The 27277-nt window shown below is 44.9% G+C and overlaps 1 protein-coding gene across 5 annotated transcripts in view; it reads right to left on the reverse strand.

Moving 5' to 3' along the window:
- LOC123513392 (mediator of RNA polymerase II transcription subunit 13-like) overlaps positions 1–27277 on the reverse strand; it is a 64194-nt gene that overhangs the window by 9590 nt on the left and 27327 nt on the right. The window contains exons 2-19 of one of the 5 annotated variants that reach the window (XM_045270528.1): positions 27276–27277; positions 16763–16853; positions 15307–15393; positions 14975–15120; positions 14627–14803; positions 13945–14374; positions 12686–12907; positions 11469–11677; positions 11086–11237; positions 9568–9965; positions 9233–9359; positions 8791–9084; positions 6591–8561; positions 5936–6100; positions 5425–5661; positions 4676–4891; positions 4156–4356; positions 3769–4019 (exon numbers count right to left, since the gene is read on the reverse strand). The exon at positions 27276–27277 is cut by the window's right edge and continues 359 nt beyond it. In XM_045270528.1, the coding sequence (XP_045126463.1) occupies positions 3769–4019; positions 4156–4356; positions 4676–4891; positions 5425–5661; positions 5936–6100; positions 6591–8561; positions 8791–9084; positions 9233–9359; positions 9568–9965; positions 11086–11237; positions 11469–11677; positions 12686–12907; positions 13945–14374; positions 14627–14803; positions 14975–15120; positions 15307–15393; positions 16763–16853; positions 27276–27277 (5376 nt within the window). Of the gene's footprint in view, positions 1–3768; positions 4020–4155; positions 4357–4675; positions 4895–5424; positions 5662–5935; positions 6101–6590; positions 8562–8790; positions 9085–9232; positions 9360–9567; positions 9966–11085; positions 11238–11468; positions 11678–12685; positions 12908–13944; positions 14375–14626; positions 14804–14974; positions 15121–15306; positions 15394–16762; positions 16854–17870; positions 18161–20713; positions 21099–27275 lie in introns of those variants that run through there. The other 4 variants (XM_045270527.1, XM_045270530.1, XM_045270531.1 and 1 more) reach the window with 4 other exon arrangements.

Consider the following 27277-nt stretch of genomic DNA (forward strand, 5'->3'; position numbering starts at 1 on the left):
CTCCTCTAACTTCCACAATAATCTTTCATGTGGAACTCTATCAAATGCCTTTTTTAAATCCAAATAAATACAGTCAATCCATCCCTCTCTCTCTTGTACTCTATCAACTATTCTAGAGTAGAAACTCAGTAAATACGTTACACACGACCGATCTTTTCTAAAACCAAATTGGCTATTTGATAATAATTTGTTGTCTTCAAGAAACTTGATCCATTGTTTCTTTATTACTCTTTCACACATCTTGCATATTATACTAGATAGTGATACTGGTCTGTAATTTAAAGGTCCTTCCTTCCTTTCTTATATATGGGAACCACCTCAGCTTTTTTCCATTCTACTGGTACTGTTCCATTTTCTATTGAACATTTTATGATGATGTTTATAGAACTTGCTAGTTCTTCCTTACATTCTTTTAATATTCTGCTTGAGACTTCATCCGGTCATACTGCCTTCTCTTCATCTAATTCTGTCATCAACTTTTTTATTTCAAGCTTCGTTACTTTAATTTCCTTCATATAGACAGTCTCTATAAATTCTGTCATCAACTTTTTTATTTCAAGCTTCGTTACTTTAATTTCCTTCATATAGACAGTCTCTATATTACCCTGTGGTCTTTCAATTTTGGATTCCTTAGTAAAGGCCTCCTGAAATTTACTATTTAACAATTCTGCCATACTTTTTGGGTCTTCCACCATCCCATTCTCTCCTTTCAATCTTTCGATTGTTTCTTTTTGCCTTATTTTTCCATTTATGAATATGTAGAACAATTTTGGTTGCTCCTTACATTTTTCAACAATGTTCTTTTCATAGTTCCTTTCTTCTTCCTTCCTCACCTTATCATATTCATTTCTTGTTGCTTTAAAGTTTTCCTTATTTTCTGGATTTCAATTTCTCCTCCACCTTCTCCATGCTCCATCTCTTTTTTCCTTTGCCCTAGCACACCTTTCATTAAACCAATCTTTCTTTCTTTCTTCTTTAGGTCTATATTTTGGGACATATTCCCCAACTCCTGTTTTGTATATTTCCAAAAATAAGTAATATTTCTCTTGCACCCTCTCTGAGTTTTCCATCTCCTCCCAGTTAACGTTTTCAAAATAGTTCTTGAGGTTCTCAATATCAGCTTTTCTGTAGTTTAATTGGTCTCCTTTGTATGATTTGTCTCTATCTTCCTTTCCCTCTTCTATATCTATTTCTAATATTACATGGTCACTCTTTCCCAATGGGCACTTATATCTAATATCATCGTTCGTTTGTATACCCCTTGTAAACACCAGGTCCAATCTCGTCGGCTCATCGTTTCCTCTGAATCTTGTGTTTTCCTTTACTCTTTGGTCCATCATATTATCTATCATTAGGTTCATGAATCTATCTCCCCAGGCTTCTTCCCCCATACCACTTTCATAATTTTACCAGTCCACCTCCTTACAGTTGAAATCTCCTACTAATATCACTTTTCTCCTTTCTTTAATGATTCTCGTTAGACTCCTTATTGTGCCATCTATCATGTCTTCATATTCTTGATCGGTCCATGAATTTGTTTTTGGTGACACATGTTCCAATGATTGTTAACTCTTTTTTTATTAATATATATCTTAATATACAGTACTTCTGCTTTTACTTACACTCCACTTGGTTTACTACCATCTTTTTCCTTATCATCATCATGACTCTTCCTCCTCCTTTACCCACTCTGTCTTTCCTCCATATATTATACCTATTATCTATGTGTGTGTGTGTGTGTGTGTGTGTGTGTGTAATTCACTGTTTGATCTGCTGCAGTCTATCTGTTTGACAGCCAGTCGTTACCCTAGGAACGAGCTCAGAGCTCATTATTTCCGATCTTGGGATAGGTCTGAGACACACACCACACACACAACAAGGTCACAACTCCTCAATTTACATTCCACTCCTACTCACTGCTAGGTGAACACTACATGTGAAAGGAGACACACTCAAATATCTCCACCCGGCCAATCGAACCCCGGTCCTCTGGCTTGTCCAGCGCTCTAACCACTGAGCTACCACTGTGTGTGTGTGTGTGTGTGTGTGTGTGTGTGTGTGTGTGTGTGTGTGTGTGTGTGTGTGTGTGTGTGTGTGTGTGTGTATTTACCTAGTTGTACCTAGTTGTAGTTTTACAGGGCCTGGGCTTTATGCTCGTGTGGTCCCGTCTCCATATCTACACTTATCCAATTTTTCTTTAAAACTATGTACACTCTTTGCTGACACCACTTCCTCACTCAAACTGTTCCAAGTCTCAACACATCTTTGCGGAAACTAAATTTTTAACATCTCTCAGACATCGTCCCTTCCTTAGTTTCTTACTATGCGATCTTGTGCTTCTAAAGTCATATTCTTCTCTCAGGATCAGTTTCTCATTATCCACTTCATCCATTCCGTTAATCAATTTATAAACTTGTATCAGATCCCCTCTCTCTCTTCTCTGCTCCAAGGTTGGTAGATCCATTGCCTTTAGTCTCTCCTCATATGCCATCCCTTTAAATTCTGGAACCATTCTTGTAGCCATTTTTGTAGTCTCTCTAATTTTCTTATGTGTTTCTTTTATGGGGAGTCCACACAACTCCTGCATATTCCAATCTAGGTCTTATTTTAGTACTTATCAATTTCTTCATCATTTCCTTGTCCATATAGTGAAATGCTACTCCAATATTCCTTAGCAAATTATCGTCTCTCTGAAAATTCTATCAATATGGCTAACCGGTTGATTATTTTCTTCCATTGTCACTCCCAAGTCCTTTTCCTTTTTACTTTTTCTAGTTCTACTCCATCTCCCATCTTATAGATTCCCACTGGTCGTCTTTCACTTTTCCCATTTCCATGACATGGCTTTTGTCCACATTGAATTCCATCTCCCATTTTTGCTCCATTTCCAGATCTTGTTTAAGTCTTCCTGTAGTATTTCACAATCCTCTTTTGTTTAATGACTCTGCACAGTTTCGCATCGTCCATAAACAGATTTATGTAGCTGTTCACTCCCTCTGGCATGTCATTTATATATACGAGAAAAAGTATTGGTGCCAATACTGACCCCTGTGGCACTCCGCTGTCTACTGTTCTCCACTTGGACTTCATATCTTTAACTATCGTCTCTCCCCTTAAGTAATTCTTATTTCTCTAATTCTTATCCCTCTAAGTAATTCTTCATCTCATCTCAATGTGCTTCCTTTTAAGCCACCCTTCTCCTCTAACTTCCATAGTAATCTTTCATGTGGCACTTTATCAAAAGCCTTTTTTAGATCTAAATAAATACAGTCAACCCATCCTCTCTCTCTTGTACTTTATCAACTATTCTAGAGTAGAAACTCAATAAATTTGTTACACATGACCGACCTTTTCTAAAACCAAATTGGCTATTTGATAATATTTTGTTGTCTTCAAGAAACTCAATCCATTGCTTCTTTATTACTCTTTCACACATCTTGCATATTACACTAGTTAGTGATACCGGTCTGTAATTTAAAGGTTCTTCCTTCCTTCCGCTCTTATATATGGGAACCACCTCAGCTCTTTTCCACTCCACTGGCATGTGTGTGTGTGTGTGTGTGTGTGTGTGTGTGTGTGTGTGTGTGTGTGTGTGTGTGTGTGTGTGTGTGTGTGTGTGTGTGTGTGTGTGTGTGTAAGTGAAGTTTGGGATTCTAAATGATTTTAGTATCTGTCAACTGTAGTTGTCTCAAGTTTATAGTATTTTAGAGAGTTATAGTGCTAGTACAATTATGTGTATGCATGATGAGGCTATGACAGACAGCTTACCTGTTGGGAATCTCTATGCTAATGGTGACAGTTTCAAGGATTTCCCCAAGGTCATCTGTAGCAGTAGCTAACAACCACCGTTGGTCCTCAGAGAGACAGTAGGTACAGTTGAGTATGGTGGATTTCTCTCTTGGCACCCCCAAGGCCTCCTGTGCTTCCCTGTAGGTGCCGCGGCTCTCCTTGATGGGAGCCAAGATATAGGCTGGAGAGAAGATGTGGTACGGAGCGAGGCGCTTCTCTTCAGCAGCAAGCTGTTTGTACCACAGGGGTGAGGTAGGGAGTAGGAATTAAAGGATATGGAAATCAATATTCAAGACAACATACAATACAAATTGTAGGTAAAGATGTAAGAGAAGGTAGATAAAGAACCTGGCTACAAACACTCACACTAGCTTCCTTTGGCTTGAGGAAGGCATCATACACAGCAGCAGGACCAAACCCAGTGAGAGACTTCACCGAGGCATTATGGGTTAGTGTCCTGCGGCACTGCATGAACACTGAGAACGCCAGAGATTTTAGTTGGTCGATGTGACGGGAACGGTCATGGGAATCGCTCGCTAGCTCCAGGATGCTCTCCAGGGAGATTATCTGTAGAGCAGAGCAAGTGTATGAGCGCACGCACGCACACACGCATGAGAGAGAGAGAGAGAGAGAGAGAGAGAGAGAGAGAGAGAGAGAGAGAGAGAGAGAGAGAGAGAGAGAGAGAGAGAGAGAGAGAGAGAGAGAGAGAGAGAGAGAGAGAGAGAGAGAGAGAGAGAGAGAGAGAGAGAGAGAGAGAGAGAGAGAGAGAGAGAGAGAGATGTTGGCTCTCATTATTCACACACCAAAACAAATACCTTACACCCCACCCCTTCTTGTAACTACCCTTCACCATGAGTCACAGGACAAGCACAGGCCAGCCACATACCTGGAGGTACACATTGTTTTGCATGCTCTCCGGGAGACCCTCCAGCATGTGTTCGTAGCAGCGCAGAAGTCCCAGGGTCACCAGGCGATGCATGTCAGGATGGTCCTCCCCGACATTGAAGGGGTCCACCAGGTACACCAGAATGGCAGGCGTGGGAGAGTCATCATCGTCCGGCTCGTTTAGGCTCGCGCCGGATCCCAGCACTGTGCTACTACTCTGCTGTGGGAGGAAAATCTATTGTCTCATGTTGTACTACACTTAGCTGTCCCTCACACAGTACAAATGCAACAACTGTTTTCCACACAACAAAGAACAAGCCCTCTTTCATTTACATCATTAACAGCACACATGAACACTTTCTTCAGCAACCTATATGATCTATTTTGTCATTATATTCTGCCTATTTCTGTCTCCCTTATCCCCTTTACCCAACTTTAAAACACCAGTGATCTCATAAACTTTAACTCTTCTAATTTTTCAAGCCATACTATGATGTGTAACATCAACCATCCCTTCAAAACCTTTAGTCAATGTAAGGAATAAAATAACCCAAGTAATTCTGCTTTTCCATACACCATCAAATTCCCATACAACTCTCCATTTGTATTGATTTTTTTTATTCTACAGCTGTACCTTTATTAAGCTTCCACATGCATTTACTAAACAACAACCCTACCATTCATCTCACAATTAACATATAGACCAGTACCAAGGTTTCTCATACACAGAAGTATAACAAAAGGACTTACAGAGCTGGGAGTTGCACTAGAGGAGGTGGTATTGGAGGAGGAGTAAGTAGTGGTGTCTGGCTCCTGAGTCTGTGTGGGGGTGGTGGAGGGGTTGGGTGTGGCTGCATTTTCTGATGAGGGTGGAGGCATGGGAGAGGGTGCCTGCCTCTCAGTGGCCTTACTGGACCCGTGTGTCTCAAACAGGCTCTTGTCCATGTTGAGGGTAGCCAGATGGGGCGCTAGCCAGTGTCGACACACCTGCAGATAGGTAAAGACAGCTTGTTAATTACATACACTTTCCAATATAATGCTGGAACTTGGCAATTATGGTGAAGTAGTAGTAGTAGTAGTAGTAGTAGTAGTAGTAGTAGTAGTAGTAGTAGTAGTAGTAGTAGTAGTAGTAGTAGTAGTAGTAGTAGCAGTAGTAGTAGTAGTAGAAGGGGGGCAGGAGAGGGAAGACAGTATTGCAGTAGTTGTAGTAGCAGTAGCAACAATATGAGGAAAAATAGTAGTAAGAGAGTGCTTATCTTACCTGAGCGTACACCTTGAGCTTGGTGGACATGTGAGAATCACCCAGAAGGGAGAACCATTCCTCCAGAGGCTCATTGGCAACCTTGGAGGCAGCTGTCTTGCTTATCCTCATGATGCCATTCCTCAAAACCCTCTGGATGGGGGAGTGCCTTCCTAGCCGACACAGCTGAGGAACAAGGTAACACACACATTAAAAGTTTCAAACTAAAAAGAAGTGTATGTAAGGAATAGAAAAGTAGTTAGTAGGTAAATACTTCATGCATGTGAACACGTCATTTATCATTATTTTCTGCACACCTGATGAGGATAAGAAGTGAAATTAAGTTATGCACATCTGAAATGGCATCAAGTAATTAAAAGCATAAACACTGATATTACATTTCCAGTTTTCAATCATCAATGTTTGATTCATATGTGTACCTGTCCCTCATACAAACCTTCTGGTGCCTGTCCTGCAGAATTTTCACAAAAAGAATTATTCAAAAGTTCTTGTATTGAATACACTTTACCTTTGCAAATCCTGATCCTCTTGTTCTTCCTCTCACACCAAATAACATGTATCTCATCATGAAATGCTTTGATCTAATTTTTTCCCATGCAACAGAGGCACACTGGTGGCCAATGTGTCTGCCTCTGCCACTCCACACAGTACTCACTTCATAGATGGAGGAGAGCTCCTTGAAGAAGGTGCGTACGTGGCTGAGGATGAACTCGTTGTCTGGGGCCACCACCACGTAGGCAACATTGCGCTGTTGTGAGTAGGGCTCCAACAACAGTTTCTCCCAGTGACGCAGGGACTGGGGAGCCACGGAGAGCCAATCCCTGTCATGGCCAGCCAGCAGCATGGGAATGGGCAGAGGCTCGGCCATGTCCTCCGTGCCACGCACAGCCATGCGGTGGAACTGACGCCACGTGAGCGGCCCGTCCACACTGAACACCGGTTCCCAGTTAAGTCTGCGCCCCTTCTTCTGTATAGCCTCCTGAAGGTGTGGCTGCAGCGCCTTCATGCAACGCACAATGTCTCTAGAGCAACGAGGTCCATTGAACTGGTAGTAGCACCACTTGTGCATGCACTGTAACCTGAGGCCAGCAGGTCCAGTCTCTCCCTCAGTTATGCCACTAAGGCCACCACCCCTAGACTGTTCCACGGCCAGGTAGGCTATTTCATTACCGTCCTTGTAATCTACAATATTGAGGAGGATGTCCCGGCGAGTGTTCTGGTAGACGGTTGTAGAACGATACAACACACTGGAGGGGGTACTTAGGGTCACTAAACACTGGCTCTGAAGCAGCCGAAACAGGGACTGAGGCAGCTGATCCAGTGTGCCTGTCCCACCACTACCACCACCACCACTGCCACTACCACCACCACCACCGCCACTACCACCACCACTACCCGGCCCAGTACCAGCACCACTCACTGCCGCTGCACTTGCTGTAGCACCTGTCCCTGTTCCACCTGTCCCTGTCCCTCCCGTTGCCCCACCCTCCCTGTCAGAGTTCTCCGTTCCCTTGTTGTTGTTGTCGGTGAGAAGGTGCAGCGACTGCTTCTTGCACTCATTGGCCAGGGCGTCATGCAAGCCTGTCAGGTCCACCTCGTCCTCATAGAAGAGGCCAGCCTGGAAGGCCAGGCGGCGGTTCACCACAGCCGAGAAACCACAGTTGCAGGAGATGCTCTCCTCTTCCATGCTGAGTTGTGTTGGAGGAAGGTACAGCGCACCGTCATTGCCCCGGATGTTGCCAACGATGCGCTGGTTGTTGTTGCAGACACACATAGTGCAGGAGTCAAAGTTGTGGTCCCGGAACAGATTGATGCTGGAGTCCTGGAGGGCGATGTTCACAATGAGGGAGGTGGCTTCAGGTACTTGGCTCATGCCCAGCGTGGGGCCTGGCGCCTCCACTGAGGGCAGTGCCTTGCTCAGGTAGGACGACTGGTTGGAGGCTGGTGAAGTCAACTCATAGTTGATAGGCGGCCCAGCAGAGGCAGGTCCTACACTGCCAGGCCCACGCTGGGAGCCTGGACCTCCATCAGAAGTGGATCCACCAAGGCTCGGGGGCATGGGGGAGATTGGAGACACCCCAGCCTTCTGGCTATGGCTGGTAGGCGTAGAAGAAGAAGGAGCCCCAGAGTGAGGCCCCATGTGGACAATGGGCGGGGCCGTGCTGTGGGGCTTCTCAGAGACTGGAAACTGCCAGGAAGGTTTGTAGACCCAGTCTTCAGGGATGGAAACTGGCATTTTATGTTCCTGGCTGGGTAGGTTGGTCAGTGGGGCATACTTGGTGGAGCCTACAAACATGGACACTGTGGGAGGCTGGTACACGGCCGGCACAAGGGGCTGCTCTTCCCTGGATGGGTGTCCCAAGGGCTCCTGCACCTGGGACAGGCGGGGCTCCTCCACCCGTTCTGTCTTAATACTGATGGCATCCTCCAGCACCGGGTCATGGTCAGGGTTGTGCTCATGGGAAGGTGGAGTGGGGAACATTTTGGTCAGCTCCACCAGACTGGCATTGACACTTGATTTATTGCTCCCAGCACCACCACTCTTGTTGCTGAGCACTGCAGCAGTGTCTTCAGGACCTCCAGAAGGCTTATTGGATCCTGGCGGAGTGTGGTCTGGAAAGGTGCCCTGCAACAGACACACCACATTACCACTCATAACTCATCCCTGCAACATGACATACTAAAGCATGCTGATAATCCACAAAAATAAAACCAGATACCTTCACAATCAATGGATTAATTAAAAGATTCTGCTAGTTCAAAGACCACATGCAAGTATAGCCACCACCTTTCAACCAGTCACACCTCATGAAGCAGCCATGACAACAAATACTCAACAGACTGTGAAGCCTTACATCATCCACTGGGGAGTCTGAGTCAAACATTTCCTCTAGGTCGGCAAAGGATGGCTGGAGGCCAGCTGTAGTGTAGAGGTTTCCACTGGTTTTCTTTGGCTGACAAGGAGAGTGAGGATCTTGAGTGGACTGTTCACTACTCGGGGTCTTGGCCTCTTCCTTATCCAGACCATCCTTCCTCTTGTAGGTCTCCAAGGTGGCCCCTGAACCCAGGTCATCCTCAAAGTCATACGGGTCATCTGGCCTCTTGATGCTGCAGGGGTGCTTCAAAGGCAGTCCGTTCATCTCAGGGATCTGGACAATTATATTAGTGTGAAAAAAGGCTCAGCCACAAGATAAGAAAAGTTTGACACTGACCAGCGAGGAGGAAATTATCACATACCAGCAAGTGAGGACAATCAGGTAAAACTACTGTTTGTTTGCCACCTACAAAGTCCCTTACCTCCTGGCCAACCTCCTGCCTGTAAGGTTCCATCTTCTCCTGGATGTGGGCAGGTCTGTAGGGTGGCCACAGAGGTTCCTCCACCTTAGGTTCTGCTGGCTTGAACCTCTTGACAGGATGGTGGAGCCTGCAACACATCAGCATTACAACTGTCAGCTGAAAATACTGTGAAAACTTAAGCTTAAATACTTCATATCTCCTCAGAGAGAGAGAGAGAGAGAGAGAGAGAGAGAGAGAGAGAGAGAGAGAGAGAGAGAGAGAGAGAGAGAGAGAGAGAGAGAGAGAGAGAGAGAGAGAGAGAGAGAGAGAGAGAGATGGGGGGGGGGGTGGCTTACCATGCATTAAGCTTGGTGTAATCATAGAGGACGGTGCTTGGCTTCTCTTGCTCCAGAAGTGAGTGGTAGTCTGTGCCGGGCAATGAGGGTCTTTTCAGCCCTCTCGGAGGACCCCCACTGCCTGTGCTGTTACTGCTGGTGGTGCTATTACTGCCGCTGCCACCGCTGCTACTGCTGCCACCACTACCACCACCACCACCACCACTACTACCACTACCACCACCACCACCACCACCACCACCACCACCACTGTTGCCGCCACAGCCACTGCCACCGCCACTGCTGTTGCTGCCACCACCACCACTGCTATTGCTGCTGCCACTCCCACCTATACTGCTGGGAGTCTCGTTGGACTCCACACCATTACTCCTGTCCCCGCCCACCAGGGGAGACAGGCCCTGCACAGGACACACACATACACACATTAGTAACACGGCAGTCATGTACAAAATAGTTTTTCAAGGTATCAAGAACAGAACATTCTTCATGCAGGTCTTCATGTTGTTGCCTTTAAACATACTACATTTGATGGCAAATAAGACACATGGACTCATAAGATGCACCCACTTTTGGCAGACATTGGAAAAAAAAAAAAAAAAAAAAAAAAATAGAGCAGATTCAAGCTCTGAATATGAAGTGAAGGATTTCATCTCATATTTGAAGACTCACATGCATTTAGATCATTATTAGATCCCAATATTTTGCATTTAAAAACAAAACTTTGATTTTTACTAGAAGGCTACACACCAATCCTACTGTGACTTGTGAGATGTAAACATATACCTGGCATATGGCACTGGCAAAGATTGTGAGGGTAAGAGACTACAGGGCCAATAATCATATATTTTTTTTCATCATCTTTTTACATGTATGCAAAGTAAGAATGTTAAAAGATGATGCAATTTCAATTGTATGAAAGTGTGTCTTATCTCAGAGTAATGTTATCACACTAAAGAACAGTGAAGCTTGCCTGTGTCAAGATGAAGATCACTGACACTGACCACATTTGTTTTGGTTCCTACAATGCAAATGGCAAATTCTTCCTGACTGGTGTCATTCTATGTGAATTACCAGTAAGTATGATCTATCATATATTGGTAACTTGAAAGAAAGAGTTGTTTTGTGGTGTAGTACCTATCATCACTTTGTTTACATCTGTGAAGATGTCTAGGGTTTGATTTTTGAGCCTCTGTTGCCACCAACTACAGTCTCAATAATGAACCTTGACATCATAGGACACAAGGTCATTTCCTGAGACTTTTTTTTAGAGAAAACGTGCGTCCAATAAGCCATCAAATACGGTAAATATTTATATTTTCCAGTTGTATCTCTTTAATATGTTTCTATTATATTGTAGCTTCAGTCTGCAACCCTCTTTCAATATAATCAATTTTATCAACAAACTTACTTTTACAAAAAAATCACTAGAGTTGACAAAACATTCCTTTACACATCCTCTAAGCACACACACAAACACACCTGAGGGAGCCATCTGTCCTGCCCAGTTCCTTCACTCACCTGGGTGTTGGGAGATGACACAGACTTTGGCCCAATGAGGTCAGACACGGTGGGCTTGACGTCCACTGAGTCAGGGGGTGCAGGAGTGGGAGGATCTCCCACTGACGTGTTGGAGGGAGGAGGGTGTGGGCTGAGGGTTGGCATGGTGGGATCTGAAGCAGAGATAAAGCAACACATGAAACACTTTCATCATGAATCCTGAAGACCTCATTCCCTTGTGGCATTAGTCACTTTTGGGAGTACATATTTACAAAATTATTACAAAAGATGACAACCCATTCAAATTGTTTAGTGTGTGTGTGTGTGTGTGTGTGTGTGTGTGTGTGTGTGTGTGTGTGTGTGTGTGTGTGTGTGTGTGTGTGTGTGTGTGTGTATTTCCTTACCATGATGAGGCACAGAGGGCTGGGAGTGTGGCGTGGGCAGGGGTGAGGGTGTGATGGAGGCTGGGGAGTCCACGGAGGGGGGAGGGCCATCGCTCACCCCGGTCAGCCTGAGGGAGGGAACACTACCTGGCGTGGTCACCCCTCCACTTTTGTAACCTCCGAATCCTCCGCCCCCACTCCCTCCACTCGGTGTCCCAGCTCCACTCAATCTGCTCAGGGGTAAAAGAAGTGTGTCCTCAACCCGCACATGTTGTTCATAACTGGCTATGTCAAATATAAGATCATTAACAGAGGTTTCAAGGACGAGGTGCCAAGCAGAGTGTTCAGAGTCTGTCTTGTCACTGGTGGTTGGTTTAATGTTGTGTTCAATGATGAGTTTCCAGAATGGGACGTGAGTACTGAATGTGATGCTTAGGAGCCTACATGATGTGTCCTCATATGTACTGGGTGTATGCCTATCATTGCTGCCAGTATTGACGTAAGTGTAGATAAACCATAATTTGATTCAGCAATTATATGCAAACCTTGCAGTTCTATGTTACTTCAAACTAGGAAGGGAAAAACTATTTATGATAAAATACTACAAAGCTACAAGGATATAATGACTCATCCTCCAGCAGACTACATACACAAACATGCACACTAGTATACTCATCGGTGTGTGTATATGAACACACAATAGAGCACTAGCTACTAGCTTACACTGCATTCACACATCATTTCTGGTGCATTTATAATCTGAGAAAGAATGCTTACCTCATTAACTGCATGAACAAAACATAGCTACTTTGTGAAGCTATAACTTTATGCTGTGATTCTAGACATAAGGCAGAACAAAGTTATCTAAAGCACAGAATGCACAAGTAAAGGGAAAGATTAGTGAGGATGTGGACAAGTGAGGGAGAGGTCCTCTGAATCCCTCCCACGTTAGGGATTTCTTCCATGTGATAGGAGGTGATGGTGGTGGTGGTGGAGGCAAGAGGAATGGGAGGTGGAGGTGGTGGAGGTGATGGTGCAAGGCTGCAGGGCACAGAAGGCCTTCTACAGCAAGGGTTTAGGAGCACTGGTGACTGGTTCATTAGGTGTGTTTTTGGGGCAAGAAATGGCACGCTCTTATTACAGTCAAGCCAAGAGGTCACAGTTTACAAACAATCTGCCTGTGGTCAAAATCAAGGTTACTGCAGTGTTAGAGTTTGGCACAACAGTGTTGGCAGTACCTGGCAGTGGCCTGCAAAAGTTCTGAATCTTCGATGGCTGGCATGCCACACTGGTCGGCCTCAGCCAAGGGGGTTGCAGGAGGCCTCTTGTGGAAGGGGATGCAGCCGGCCAAGGAGCAGCCGCCCCCCCGGAGACGCCCACTGCCTCCCCCTCCACCAAGTTTTCCTCCCCGGCCCTTACTGCTGCTACACCCTTTATTACTGACCCGACCCCTCCTGCATCTGTAACAGCCAGGCCACAACATTCTACAAACTGTTGTGCTTGTGCTAACCTAGGGGGAGGTGACAAAGAGGTGCTATAACTAGTGCACTTTAGGCAGATGACACTACACACCTCACTGTTATACAAAATGAGTTGTGTTACCACTGTCAATAAAAAAACTTTTGACCATGATCCAAGACAGTTTTATAGAGCAGCACTCCCATGACAGGCTGAGTGGGTTGTGTCACCTAGAGCCACAGCATTGTGATAGCACCTTCTTACTGTGGGATTCATACTGTGGGGACTTGGTTCATGATATGGGACTCATTAGGGAGGTTAATGATGGATATGGCAAAGGCCTGTAGTTCTAAACAATGGGGCAGTGATTCACATAAGGAAACATTTAGGTCACATGAAAAAAAAGGAAGGTATAAAACATAGATTTTTGGTGAAATTCTTCAACATCACATACTGCTCAGCTCACAACATGTAAGCCAAAAGGAAGGTTTACAAGTGCATTTCAAAGCTCTAAAGATATAGAATCAAAGGAAAATTCCACATGTCCTTTAATGCACAGAGTAGAAACAATAGTGCACCACACACAAGACCCAAGTGATGCGACTTGTGTGTGCTGTATTAAAGGATGCAGGAACCAGGAGGATTTTGACAATGTGAAAGACCTTTGCCACTCTGAATCCAGCCCACAGCAATTTTCATAATTTGGAGGGAGGGAATAAACCTATCAAAGAAATCAAGTGAAACTCATAGATTGGCTGGCAACAAAATGTACAGTTTTAAGGTCATGCTTCATGCACTATAGAGAAAAAGAAACATCAAAACTAAGACAAATATATCATAATCTGAAAACAATAAACATGTATCCATCTATATCATGCAACTTAACTAAATCATAAGAAAGTTAAATAGATCTTCCAAAACAAAGTAAAGGTATTTTTACGACAGATAATACAAAATAATGAATCTATGAGCAGCAACAATTACTTCTAAGGCCAGAGAGTGCCTGGAGGTGCTGACACTGAACTAGAAATGATCATACTTGGCACAGGAACAGCTGATCTTGGTGGCAGGGTCTGAAAACTCCCAGTGGCCAGCTATTTCGGCAGGGATGGCTTCCGGGGTGAGGCCATCTTGCTGGGGAGGGGGCTGTTGGCCAGGGCTGTGCACTACATCCTGCCACACCCGCTCACACATCCCTCTCGACCAACCCAGCCCCCGGCCGCCACAACCAATGTACTCTGAGGCAAGGAGGGTGTGGGTGGAGGCCATGAAAGGGGAGTTGTGAATCGGCAGGTTGGTGGTGTCGCTGGCCTCAGAGGACGCCTCAGTGGTCAGGCCGCCCTTGAGGCCACCTTGCGCTGCAGCCTGACCCACATTCACCACATTGGTGTTCCCCCGACCGGCCATTAAGTAGTCATCCAAGTCAGTGACCAAAACATAGCAGGTTGGGTAACGCATCTTGTGGCCACCTGCAATGATCATTGGTGTCATTATTGGTTATGTGCACCATTTATACATTTAGGAGTACTAACAGGCTCTCATCCTCAGGCAGTGCAGTATTTAAGAGACTACAGGATGACCTCCATGACTACATGATAGAGTATTAAAAGTTTATAAAGTAACAATCAACTATATGAGACACAAAAGAAAGCCTCATGACTTTTCATAAATTACAATTACTCAAACATACACATATACACACGATGACACACACAACTCACCAACAATAACTTCCACAGCTGCTGGGAGTGGGGGCTCCAGGGATTCATTGGGCGGAGCTTTGGTCTCAACAGGGAAGAACTGCCTCCACTCATCCAGCAGCTTTTGTACGGAGGGGTCAGAGTGGCGGTAGCTCACTCCAGTCAGGGTGCCACTCAGCCCGTATGGAGCCAATATCACTGTGGAGCAAACGAACACTCAGCATGAGGCACATCATGGGTGTGACAGACAAGAAGGATGCAGTCTAATGAGAAGACTATCGATACTACTGATAGTAGCAATAATACTGATGATAAAATTAGAGCAAAGGAATGTACAGAATGGAGATACAACTCAGATCTCCACAGTACCTGGGACACCATGGTTGGACTGCTGTGCAAGAAGGAGGTGCTTCCGGGTAAGCTGTCTGACTGGAGGGTGCTGGCGGACATCCACACTGGCACACACAATGCTCTCGCCGTGGACAAAGAACGAGAGACTGAACGACAGGTGTGTGCTGTTGGGAGAGGGAATCAGTGAGGTAAACTACTACAGGAATGAAAAGGCAACTCATTTCAAAGTAATGAGTGTTATGGAGTTTGTTTATCAATGACCAGCTCACCAATGTTAAATAAGCTGCAGTTTTGTCTAACATATGATTGATGACACAAGTGTTCTTACCCATTTAGACTATCACACTCACCTGCTGCTGCCAGGAACGCCCTCTGGCCCCTCATACGGCTGCACAAACCATCGTCCAAGACGCACAAAGTCCCGTGTCAGGAGGCATCTGAAACACATGGCCCTACATAACACCAATTGCTCTGTGTCACCACTACAGCTACACTCCACTCCCCTTTATGGCTGTACTGGCTAGGGAGACACTGACTCCAATCCCCAGATTGTGTTTGCCAATCACTCAATCCCTAATGCAAAACACCTCACAATCTTTCCCTTTTAGACATAGAGAGATTTCACTCTAACTTTGCATCACCTTTTATGAATAAAACACAGTCATTCTTTATACATAAATATCAATCAGTGAATAATAAATCATACATCATTCACTACAAAAAAGGTGGCCATGATAGGATGCCACAAGAAAATGGGTGTATAGACAGCAAGTCTAGATGATAAGGCTCAGCTAACAGTAACAGTTTCTGGTGTTCAATTACCAATTACCAGAGATAAATAATAACAGCACAATACATTACTTCCAAGAGGTACAGCATCAATTCTCACAAGTAACAATGCAGGGACAAGAATGCTCTTTACTGCTGCCTGCTGCTCCTGCTGCCCCACCACACTACTGACACACCAAGCTAATGAACAAATCAACTACACATTACAATCACAATTCCTTCATGAACACCCATTACTAACATGGAAAGACTAAATATAAGTAACACAAGATAAGCCAGTGCAATGGTGAGTTAGTTAGCCAGAAGTAGTGGTGGTAGCAAAGGGAGTGCCTGGGAATGTACATTCAGACAGGATGTTGGCATCACTTCCTTTCTCACTACAAAATCATGAGAAAACATCACAAAAGTTAAAGCTGGCTTCCTGTATTAATAACAAACTGTTTACTCACTATATCACTTAGATTTTTCAGTTCTGTTACCTTCCATTGACACCCAGCATTGACCAACACACACACACACACACACACACACACACACACACACACACACACACACACACACACACACACACACCGCGTAGTGTAGTGGTTAGCACTCTCGACTCACAATCGAGAGGGCCGGGTTCGAGTCCCGGGGCAGCGAGGCAAATGGGCAAGCCTCTTAATGTGTAGCCCCTGTTAACCTAGCAGTAAATAGGTACGGGATGTAACTCGAGGGGTTGTGGCCTCGCTTTCGCTTTCCCGGTGTGTGGAGTGTGTTGTGGTCTCAGTCCTACCCGAAGATTGGTCTATGAGCTCTGAGCTCGCTCCGTAATGGGGAAGACTGGCTGGGTGACCAGCAGGCGACCGAGGTGAATTACACACTACAACCTTCAAACACTCAAGTAAACATATCCCTTATGCTCACACTCAATCTGTAACAAATAATCAAACTACATAAGAACCACAATTTTCTACACAACACGGAGCAGGATTACCATTGCCCAGGAACAGAAACATGAGGGACACAATAACTCACCTCTCTATAAGGTTGTGGAGCGCCTTGAAGAGTAACGTCCTGCATTCATAGGACAGGCCACTCTCCCAGTCCCACACACCACGGTCCTCCTCTGTAACACAAGATACCAAGCTTAGCACAGCTGTGATAGACATTAAGTGTTATTTATATAAGTAGGACACTGAGTTGATAAAGATTCCTGGAACACATAATAATAATAATGGTAATAACAATAAATGTCTTTAATGGTAATACTGTTTGGATACTGTCAGACTAGTATTTAAAAGAGATTCCAATCACATTCAATGCACATGATCTCAGTTTTTAACATAACTATTCATAATTTTTATCTTGAGTAGCAGTAGGTTTGTGTTGGCTCTCCAAACAATAGCACTCAGCAAGATACAGGGACAGCTTGTGCTCATAAAAATGGTTAAGTGTCAGGAAGTGGATGTCATTGCAAGAGTTTTTATGAAGTTATGGTTGGTGGGCATGTTACACACACACACACACACACACACACACACACACACACACACACACACACACACACACACACACACACTTACCCCATGCCTTCTAATGCTGAAAACCTGCATATTATCATGAATCAATCTACCTAAATTCTTCAATCCTGTTAGCCTTGAGTTACATCAATGTACAGGTACTATGTGTGTGTGTGTGTGTGTGTGTGTGTGTGTGTGTGTGTGTGTGTGTATATATATATATATATATATATATATATATATATATATATATATATATATATATATATATATATATATATATATATATATATATATATATATATATATATATATATATATATATATATATATATATATATATATATATATATATATATATATATATATATATATATATATATATATATATATATATATATATATATATATATATATATATATATATATATATATATATATATATATATATATATATATATATATATATATATATATATATATATATATATATATATATATATATATATATATATATATATAGGTAGGTTTAATATTTTTCTTCAAAATAGAGAGCAATAGCATTTATTGAACTTGTTTTATTTTAAGACTCATGGGTCAGCTGAATGTTTTAAAGGTTATACCTTGTAGCCTAATGTTTTCACTTGTCATCATCATCATCATCATTGAGACAGGCAAGTTCCAGGATGCATGGGTCACCCTCAGTCACCACATGGCAGCCTGCCAAGCTTGCCAAGCCACACGGTTATGTGCAACTTGTTTGTCAAGTCCCTTAGTTGGTGTTCTGGACCTTACTCCATATCTTGCTTGGTCCACTGCATGTCACACTACACCAGTCACTCCTGTCTTTCCCCACATGATCAAACAAGTCACTTCCATTCTCCCTCTCAAGATAAAACATATAATCTGCTGCCCCTTGTCATTACACTGCTGTGCTCCCTCCCAAGCCTCCCTCTCCTTTCCTCACCTCTCCACCGTTTTGCAGATCAATCCACAGAGTAGCAGTGTACTCACCCACCTATGCCCTAAAGCTAAGGCCCTGAATGGAGGTACACGTAGTGTCAGACGTCACATAACACACTGCATTCACCTACTCAGTGTTTCAGTGTTTACTTTTCAGTGTTTCGAAATATAACTAAATATATCAATTGATGCTCATCAGAGAATATGAGAACATAAAACATGCAAACAAGTGACGCAGACAACTTGACTTCATACCACACACACACACACACACACACACTGGTGTGTGCCTGGTCTCAGGCCTATCCGAAGATCGGAAATAATGAGCTCTGAGCTCGTTCCGTAGGGTAACGTCTGGCTGTTTCGTCAGAGACTGCAGCAGATCAAACAGTGAAACACACACACACACACACACACACACACACACACACACACACACACACACCAAAGCCTCATAAACTATTCCCACAAGCTTCCATCGCACGGTCTAATCTCACATCCTTGTACATGAGACCACGGCTGGCACAACACAGCTTGCCCGGACTTCCCCGCCTACAAGTTCTAGGCATGGGGTGGTGGAGCGGGGCTAAGAACCTGGACCACTGATGAGTCACCACAGGCCCCTGGTACAGTACCAGATGTAATGCAGAGGCTTGGGCTGGTTGTTCCTTTCCTTGTATGGATTAGAGAAGGGTGGGGATGGGTGGTAGAAGGGCTTCCTAGGCTTACCTAGGCTGATATTGATAGGTTCTCAAGGCTTTAATCATTTGTAGTCCGGGTAATGTGATTTGTGCCGCAGTGATGTCTGTATAATTAGGTCAGGCTTAATTGAGTGCCTATCTTTATCTTCGTTACCCTTTAAAAGCCATACGTGTCCATGGCAGGTTAATAATGTTTTATAAATGTACATATGATGTCTATTAATCTTTTTTTCGTGTGTGTGTGTGTGTGTGTGTGTGTGTGTGTGTGTGTGTGTGTGTGTGTGTGTGTGTGTGTGTGTGTGTGTGTGTGTGTAAGAGCTAGAGATCACCCCAAAACTAGTTCTATTAAAATTAAACACAAAAAACGAATACCAACTGCGTTCTACATTGAAATAAAAAGCAAAGATAGGCTCACTCGTATCAATTCAATTAAATCATCCCTTCATGTATTTGTTTTCCCAAGTGAAGCACACACGCTCTCACTTTTCACCTCAAGCCTCACTCATATCTCCATCAATAACACTTCCCGCCAAGATTTACTGCCGTGTGCTATTATACCGTAGTTCGAGGCGGACGAGACAAACACTAACCCCAATATTTGTTTGTTTACACAGGAATGGCAACACACCTAAACGTATTGGCCAAAAACAGGAAGGAAAAACTTTTGTCACGCTCCATAAAGTTACTGGGAAGTCCAAATTTTCGCCCATTTTACATACTCTTTTTTTATGCGGTAACATGATAGCTCTAAGCCTCTCCCCCTGCCCCTGCTCTCTCTCTCTCTCTCTCTCTCTCTCTCTCTCGTTTACTTTCTTTTGTTCTGGTGTCCGGGTAGCCAGCGTAGACACCGACGTGAAGGCAAACACGGAATGTCTGTTGATTTGCCTACACACACATTTTTCTGTCAGGTGTGAAGAGAGAGAGAGAGAGAGAGAGAGAGAGAGAGAGAGAGAGAGAGAGAGAGAGAGAGAGAGAGAGAGGTAACATCCAAGCAACAGTTTCCTATGGGGTTACTGGGAGCGTCTTGCAAACAAAAGAAGCAGCAGCAGCCAGGGCAGGGCGTGAGGCGGGCCCTCCACAGGATGGTTGGGCAGATAAACAGATAAAGAGGGCAGCATTGGATGGGGTGGGGGGGCAGAGGTGGTAGGGAGCAGCAGCACCACCATGTCAACACCGCTCGATGGGCAGTGGATGGAGGGGTGATGGGGGACGGGGAGGGCCGGGGAAGCACACGCCTGCGATCAATGTACCAACACCACAGCTTTTTATCTCCCTGTCCTGACCAACAGGCCTCACCTCACCTGCTGCCCACGCCGCCGCCCCTGCACCACCTGCTGCCCACCCGCCCACTCCAAGCCCGCACAGCCCGCCAGCCTAGCGCCATGGCTAGGGAGGGCGCTACTCTAAGTTAACACTCACGGGTTAAGAGTGTATCACTTGCTTCCCACAGGAACTGCAACAAACTGATTATCTCCTTCAGCACGCCGGACGGGGACTAGGGGCAGGAGGGGGAGAGGGGGGTGGTAGTGGCGGTGATAACTGGGTGAGGAGCTGACAGGAGTGCCCTCATCTCGCCCCACACGTGCTAGACTGATTCATTACACCGGGAAAATTAACAAAGAAATACGTAAATGAGCAAGAAGCCAATAAGATAAGTAAGCATAATGAGCGGGGTGGGTTTCCAAGGCCGGACGTTTTTCCTCGGCATGTTTCACCCGGCGCGGCCTCCCTAAGCCACGCAGCTTCCAGGGATATCATGGATAATTTCCCCCTCAACAAGGCAAGACGTTTGTCATTTTTACCGTGTCGCCCGTGTCCAAACAAAGAGGAGCCGGGGAGCGCCGCCCCCTGCAGGGTGGCGCGGCGCCTGCTCCACATACCACCACCGCTCACACACTCCACTCGGCCTTCCTTCCCACACCGACACATGCTGCCGTGGCCGCCACACCGACACTCTAACGGGGCTCTGGCGTGGCGGCAGGCTTCTCTCGACCCCGCTAGGCCGATCTTGCCCGCGAACAGCCGCGGTAATAGGCCTCATCGGGTGTAAGGGGCGACACTAAGTCCATGTTGGGTGAGGGAGGCGGGGCGCACAATGGGTGAGAAGGACGAGGCACCGCGTGGGTCATCCACCAAGGTACACGAGGGGCGATTGTCTATTGATCTTGAGTTTCTGGGTGCAGACTCCCGCCACCGCTCACTCCCTCCCTCCCTTCCTCCCTCCACTACCACTAACGTACCGCCCTGCGCCTCTCTCTCTCTCTCTCTCTCTCTCTCTCTCCGGCACCAACTCTACACCACCACCACAACGACGTAGAGTTAAGTCACCTCACCGCCACAACCCTGTTAACACAGTGTTCCTCTCCTTCCTCCCGCCTCTTCCCCCACGCCTCCCTTCCTCGGGCTTCCCCTTAAGTTGTATTAATCTGAGCAGTCAGCGGGCGATTGTGGCAGTGCAGCGGGCGGTGAGAGGTGAGAAGAGGCGTGTGAGCCACCTGTCGTGAGCTGAGAGGGCGGAGGGGGGAGGGAGGCTAGGCAAACATCCTGTATCAGACTCGAAACCTTCCGTGCACTGAGAAAGGAACGTGACAAGGGCATTATTGTTGTTGCTTTTGACGCTCTCTCTCTCTCTCTCTCTCTCTGCTCGTCGATCTGAAAGACTGCGTGGAACGGACTTGCCTGCCTGCCTCTGCCACCTCGTTATCCGTGTGTGTGTGTGTGTGTGTGTGTGTGATACAATGAAATGAAAGATGCACCACTGATTAAACGATTCGCTTTGCTTTTGTCAAGAGCATATTATTGACGAAACACACACACACACACACACACACACACACACACACACACACACACACACACACCTTACGGAATTCCTTTCACTACTACTACTACAACTACGTACAAATCAGGAAGCAAAACGCGCAAGTGATTCCTCAAGCGTATTTAAGCAGCGGTAAATAAAGAGGCCCTGAGAGAGAGAGAGAGAGAGAGAGAGAGAGAGAGAGAGCCCTGTTTACAGTGAGTGTGAGCGGCGGTCGTGTGTCGTCACCACCACCTCGCTGCCGGCCGTACGACCATGCCACTACCCCCTTACTCCCTACTCCGTCAGCCACCCCAAGCCTCCGCGCAATACCAAGCAGCTGGTGACTTTAGCGGCGCTGTGCACGGCGGTGACGACCTGCAGGAGGGGCGGGAGGCGTATACGACCTGGCATGACCTTCATTTTATCACAGCGGTGGCGGAGAGAGAGAGAGAGAGAGAGAGAGAGAGAGAGAGAGAGAGAAAGATACAGTGTGCCGGAACAAACTGGACTGGCTTCACTTGGTTGACTCTCTCTCTCTCTCTCTCTCTCTCTCTCTCTCTCTCAATATGCGCATGATTGTCAAGTTAGATAAGGTAACGTAAAGTTTAGGTTAGGTTAGATTACATACGGTAAGGTAAAGAAAAGTTAAGATAAGGTTAAGTTAGAAAAAAAGTAGGAATAGGTTTGCTACAATAAATTAAAGAAATAAAATAACAGGTATGGTAATGCTAAGTTAGGTGACGCCAGCTAAAATATCCAAACGTTACTAACAACTACTTCAGCTAGCGTAATGTAGCCTAACCTAACCAAACTCAATGACGCCTTTCAGTGGCGGGGCGGGGGCAAGTTGAAAGGTTAAAGAGCTTCGCGGGACAAGCTCATAAGCCTTTCACAGCGGTTAACAACTGAACTGCCGCCGCTAGATTGAATATTAATGAAAGGAAGGATGGAGTTCTGTTGCTCTGAAGGAATGAAGTGACGGTGGTGGTGGTTTTCCTTTGTCTATTTGTGTGTATTACTCTCTCTCTCTCTCTCTCTCTCTCTCTCTCTCTCTCTCTCTCTCTCTCTCTCTACCTGTTGCTTTAGCTCGTTAGGAACCTGCGGGGCCTCTCACCTGTGTGTGTGTGTGTGTGTGTGTGTGTGTGTGTGTGTGTGTGTGTCACTTGCCAGATCGTGCATTATCCAGTCCAAGGGATCTTATGCAGCATACACACACACACACACACACACTGCTTCGCTCCTTAAGCCAACAATGAGACCGCAAGCTATAAATGAGATAGAAACTGGTGTGTGTGTGTGTGTGTGTGTGTGTGTGTGTGTGTGTGTGTGTGTGTGTGTGTGTGTGTGTGTGTGTGTGTGTGTGTGAAGCCTTCCTGCCCTGGTCCTCACCGTATTGATCCTTGGAACCACACCACCACGGCTCTTCCCCCCTCCCCTGCCCCAATACTCTCTCTCTCTCTCTCTCTCTCTCTCTCTCTCTCTCTCTCTCTCTCGTGCCCGCCTGACTCTGATATAAATGCCTCAAATTTTACTTTCATTTCCCAAACTAGGCGCAGCAGAAGGGGCTGAAGGAGGGAACCACTTAACCTAACATCACCTCAGCTCAACTATTTAATTGTCAGGAGGAGGAAAGCGCGCCGTGGGACAATTATTGCTGTATTATCTAGATTATCACGCTCTCTCTCTCTCTCTCTCTCTCTCTCTCTCTGATACGCTACTGTTATTTCAATTGGTTAGGTTAAATACTTTTCACTTTCCCTAGTTTGAGAGAGAGAGAGAGAGAGAGAGAGAGAGAGAGAGAGAGAGAGAGAGAGAGAGAGAGAGAGAGAGAGAGAGAGAGAGAGATGGGACGTTCGATGCTGTGTGTGTGTGTGTGTGTGTGTGTGTGTGTGTGTGTGTGTGTGTGTGTGTGTGTGTGTGTGTGTGTGTGTGTGTGTAAATAAACGTAACTGTTTTTGTTACCAATCACTACATACAAAAACATAATAGATGTTATTGCAGAGAGAGAGAGAGAGAGAGAGAGAGAGAGAGAGAGAGAGAGAGAGAGAGAGAGAGAGAGAGAGAGAGAGAGAGACGTTCATCTCGTGAAGGTTTCGTTTCAAAATCAATCTGGTACAACAAGGTGGCTGCTTAAACACTTTGCCAGGCCGGGGAGGGACCCAAACGCACCGCCAGCCCAGTGCTGCTCACTGCCCCGCGCTACCTGTCACTCCCTCTATCTAACCTAACCTAAACTCAACCTAACTTAGCCTCACCTCACCTCAACAACCTTATCTAATATAAGTTGCTCAAATTTAACCTAACCTTACCTTACTCATCTCAACCCAACCTAACCTTACCTAACCTCACTTAACGTAACAAATCTACCTAACCCAGTGGTTCCCAACCTAGGGGTAAATTACCCCAGTGGGGTAATGACCCCATATTTTTGGGGTAATGGATGTTTGGCATGGGATGAGGCAATCAGTTTACATTTTCATATAATTTCAATGAAGATTTCTATTAATTTTTTCTGCTTTTTATGTATGAACTAAAATTACTTCTTTTCGTATTATAGATTTGCATTATTGTGTTGCATAGTTTCTATTTTGTCTGTTTTTGAAGTATGAAATACAGTTACTTTTTTTCCTATATTACGAGTATTTGTTCATTGGGGTAATGGATAATTGTGAAATTGTATTTTTGGGTAATCGCTGCGAAAAGGTTGGGAAACACTGACCTAACCTAACCTTACCCAATTTAACCTAACCGAACCAAACCACTTATTCTAACCTAACCAAATCTTACTCAGTTCCTCAGAGCTCAACTCGCCTAACTCTCTCTAATCTAACCTAACTAACCCCTTCCTCCAATCTCATCTCACCTAACACATAATTTAATCTAACCCCTCCCATCTAACCTTAGTCAACTCTAACCTAACTTAACCTTGCCCAACTAACCTAAGCTTGCCTAACTATTGTAACTAACCTGGCCGAACTCGCTACCTGTCACCTCTTAAACCTAAATCTTATCCCCGCAAGCTAACCAATCCTAATCTAATCTAATTTAATCTCACTACAATCGACGACCAGCAACATTTCTACCTTTACTTTTATCTAACCTAATCGTGTAATCTACTTTACCGCACTTTATCTTTCCTTACTTCACTCCACTTCACTTGACCTACATTGGCTTACCTTACCTAACCTATCTTACCTTACCTTACGAAAATTAACATACACTACCCTACAACCTGTACGTACCTTCCCGACAAACTAACCATGGTACTTTCTTGCTTTGTTTTCATCATCTTTTCCTAGTATTGCGCGTTTTATTTTGTTTCCATACGTAGTCATACCACACCAAAAACAAAAGCAAATCATACCTTATCAAAACCAAAATTAACCAAAAAGGACCACGTAAAACCTAAATAAATGAAAAAAAATGACACCCACACTATTTTTTTTCATAATTAACCTTACCAAACCAAAAACAAAAGCAAGTAAGACCTTATCAAAACCCAAATAAACAAAATAACCACGAAAAACCTGAACAAAACACAAAAACAATAACACCCCCACACCCACGCCCACTCGAACCAAACTAAACACCCATGAAACTGGAAAAAAAAAAGCGAAAACGGGGGAAAAAATGAAATCGCTACTATTTTTCCTTTTCCCAACCAGCGACGCGCACCCACCAACCCGAGGACTTCAACCAGGACACCCCATCCCCATCCCCGCCCCGCCTCTCATCTCCTCTCCTCTCCTCTCCTCTCCCGCCACACCACGCCGCTCGCCGCCGACTGGGTCACCGGGGACGCAAAAAGGGGTGACAGGACGGGTGACGCAGTGGGAAACGGGGTGGGGAGGGGGCTGACATAATTTAATCTACACGTATATTAGATCATACAAGAATAGTTAACGTGTGTAATTCCTCTCTCCTGTAGTAGCAGTAAGCCTAACTGTGGTGGTGGTGGTGGTGGTGGTGGTGGTGGTGGTTGTTGCTAAGATGCCAACGGAAAGCATTCATTCATCTGCTCCTGGCGAATTCAAATGATTATGTGTGATTTGATGTGTGGTTTTTTTTTATAGGACGAAAGGAGGATAAGAGACGAGGAGAGGAGAGAAGAGGATTGTTGATTGATTACGCACAGAAGAGTTAGGAGATTGATAGATGACGATGAGGAGGATGAGGATGAGAAGAGAGGAGAGGAGAGGAGAGAGAAGATAAGAAGAGGAAAACAGATGAGAGCAAAAAGGAGGAGGAGAAAAGGAGAATAAGCGAGGTAAGATGAAATGAAATGAAATGAAAAGGAATGGAATGGAATGGAATGGGGAGAGGAAACAGAAGACGAAGAGGATAAATAGAGAAAAAAATTAGGGACAGACATGAGAAAGATGAATAAGCGAAAGTATTAGGAGGAGGAGGAGGAGGAGGAGGAGGAGGAGGAGGAGGAGGAGGAGGAGGAGGAGGAGGAGGAGGAGGAGGAGGAGGAGGAGGAGGAGGAGGAGGAGGAGGAGGAGGAACTAGTGAACAAGCTGAGTGACAAGAAAACAAGAGGAGGGACAAGAGGAGGAAGACCAACCAGGTACAAAAACAACAGATACGCAGGAGAGAGAGAGAGAGAGAGAGAGAGAGAGAGAGAGAGAGAGAGAGAGAGAGAGAGAGAGAGAGAGAGAGAGAGAGAGAGAGAGAGAGAGAGAGAGACCTCTACAGTAACTGAACACTGGACCTTATCGTAAAACACTTCAACGACTCACTTCCAGTACTTTCAAAGGCTTTAGTTGAAGTGAGACCAATTTTTAAGCAACTTTATGGTTGTAGTGACAGATTAACAAGATTTCTACGTTACTGTCAAGAAAACGCTACTGACAACCCGGCTATCATCTCTGCGGCCCTTGAAAACACTCACGGTGGTAGAGCAAAGCATTTCAGAACAGAATACTCACACGGTTTTTAGTGTTTTTATGGTTGAAGTGAGAGATTAACAAGATTTCTACATTACTACAAAGAAAAAACACTTGAAAACCCAACCCGTCTAATCATCTTTGTGGCCTTGAAAACAGTCACGGCGAGACGGAAACGTTTCAGAAGGTCTCTCATAACCATCATTATTTCAAAAGAGCTTGGCTGAAGTGACACTTTTTTTTGAGGTTCTGGTGACAGATAAACAGACTTTTACATTACTACCAAGAGAAACTATGAAAAACCGGACTAATTACCTCTTTGGCCCTTGAAAACAGTCATGGGAAGTCACTCAGTTATTACTTTTATTGTTTTAGTGACAGATTAACGATATTTCTAAGTTATTAGTCAGATAAATCCCATTGAGATCCCGGCTAATCATCTGTGGCCCTAGAAAACAGTCATACTGAGCGGGAAAACCATTTCAGAAGACTCGTACTTATTTTTGTGATTTTTATGGTTTTAGTGACAGATTAACAAAACTTATACATTATCAGCGAGAAAAACCAAATTGAGAACCCAGCTCATCACCTCTGTGGCCCTTGAAAACAGTCACACCGAGAGCAAACCATTTCAAAACAGCGGGCTCTGGAGTAAGTCACCAGGGTACTCACCA

This window comes from Portunus trituberculatus, chromosome 36, assembly GCF_017591435.1.
Source record: "Portunus trituberculatus isolate SZX2019 chromosome 36, ASM1759143v1, whole genome shotgun sequence".
In the NCBI taxonomy this organism is placed as follows: Eukaryota; Metazoa; Arthropoda; class Malacostraca; order Decapoda; family Portunidae; genus Portunus; species Portunus trituberculatus.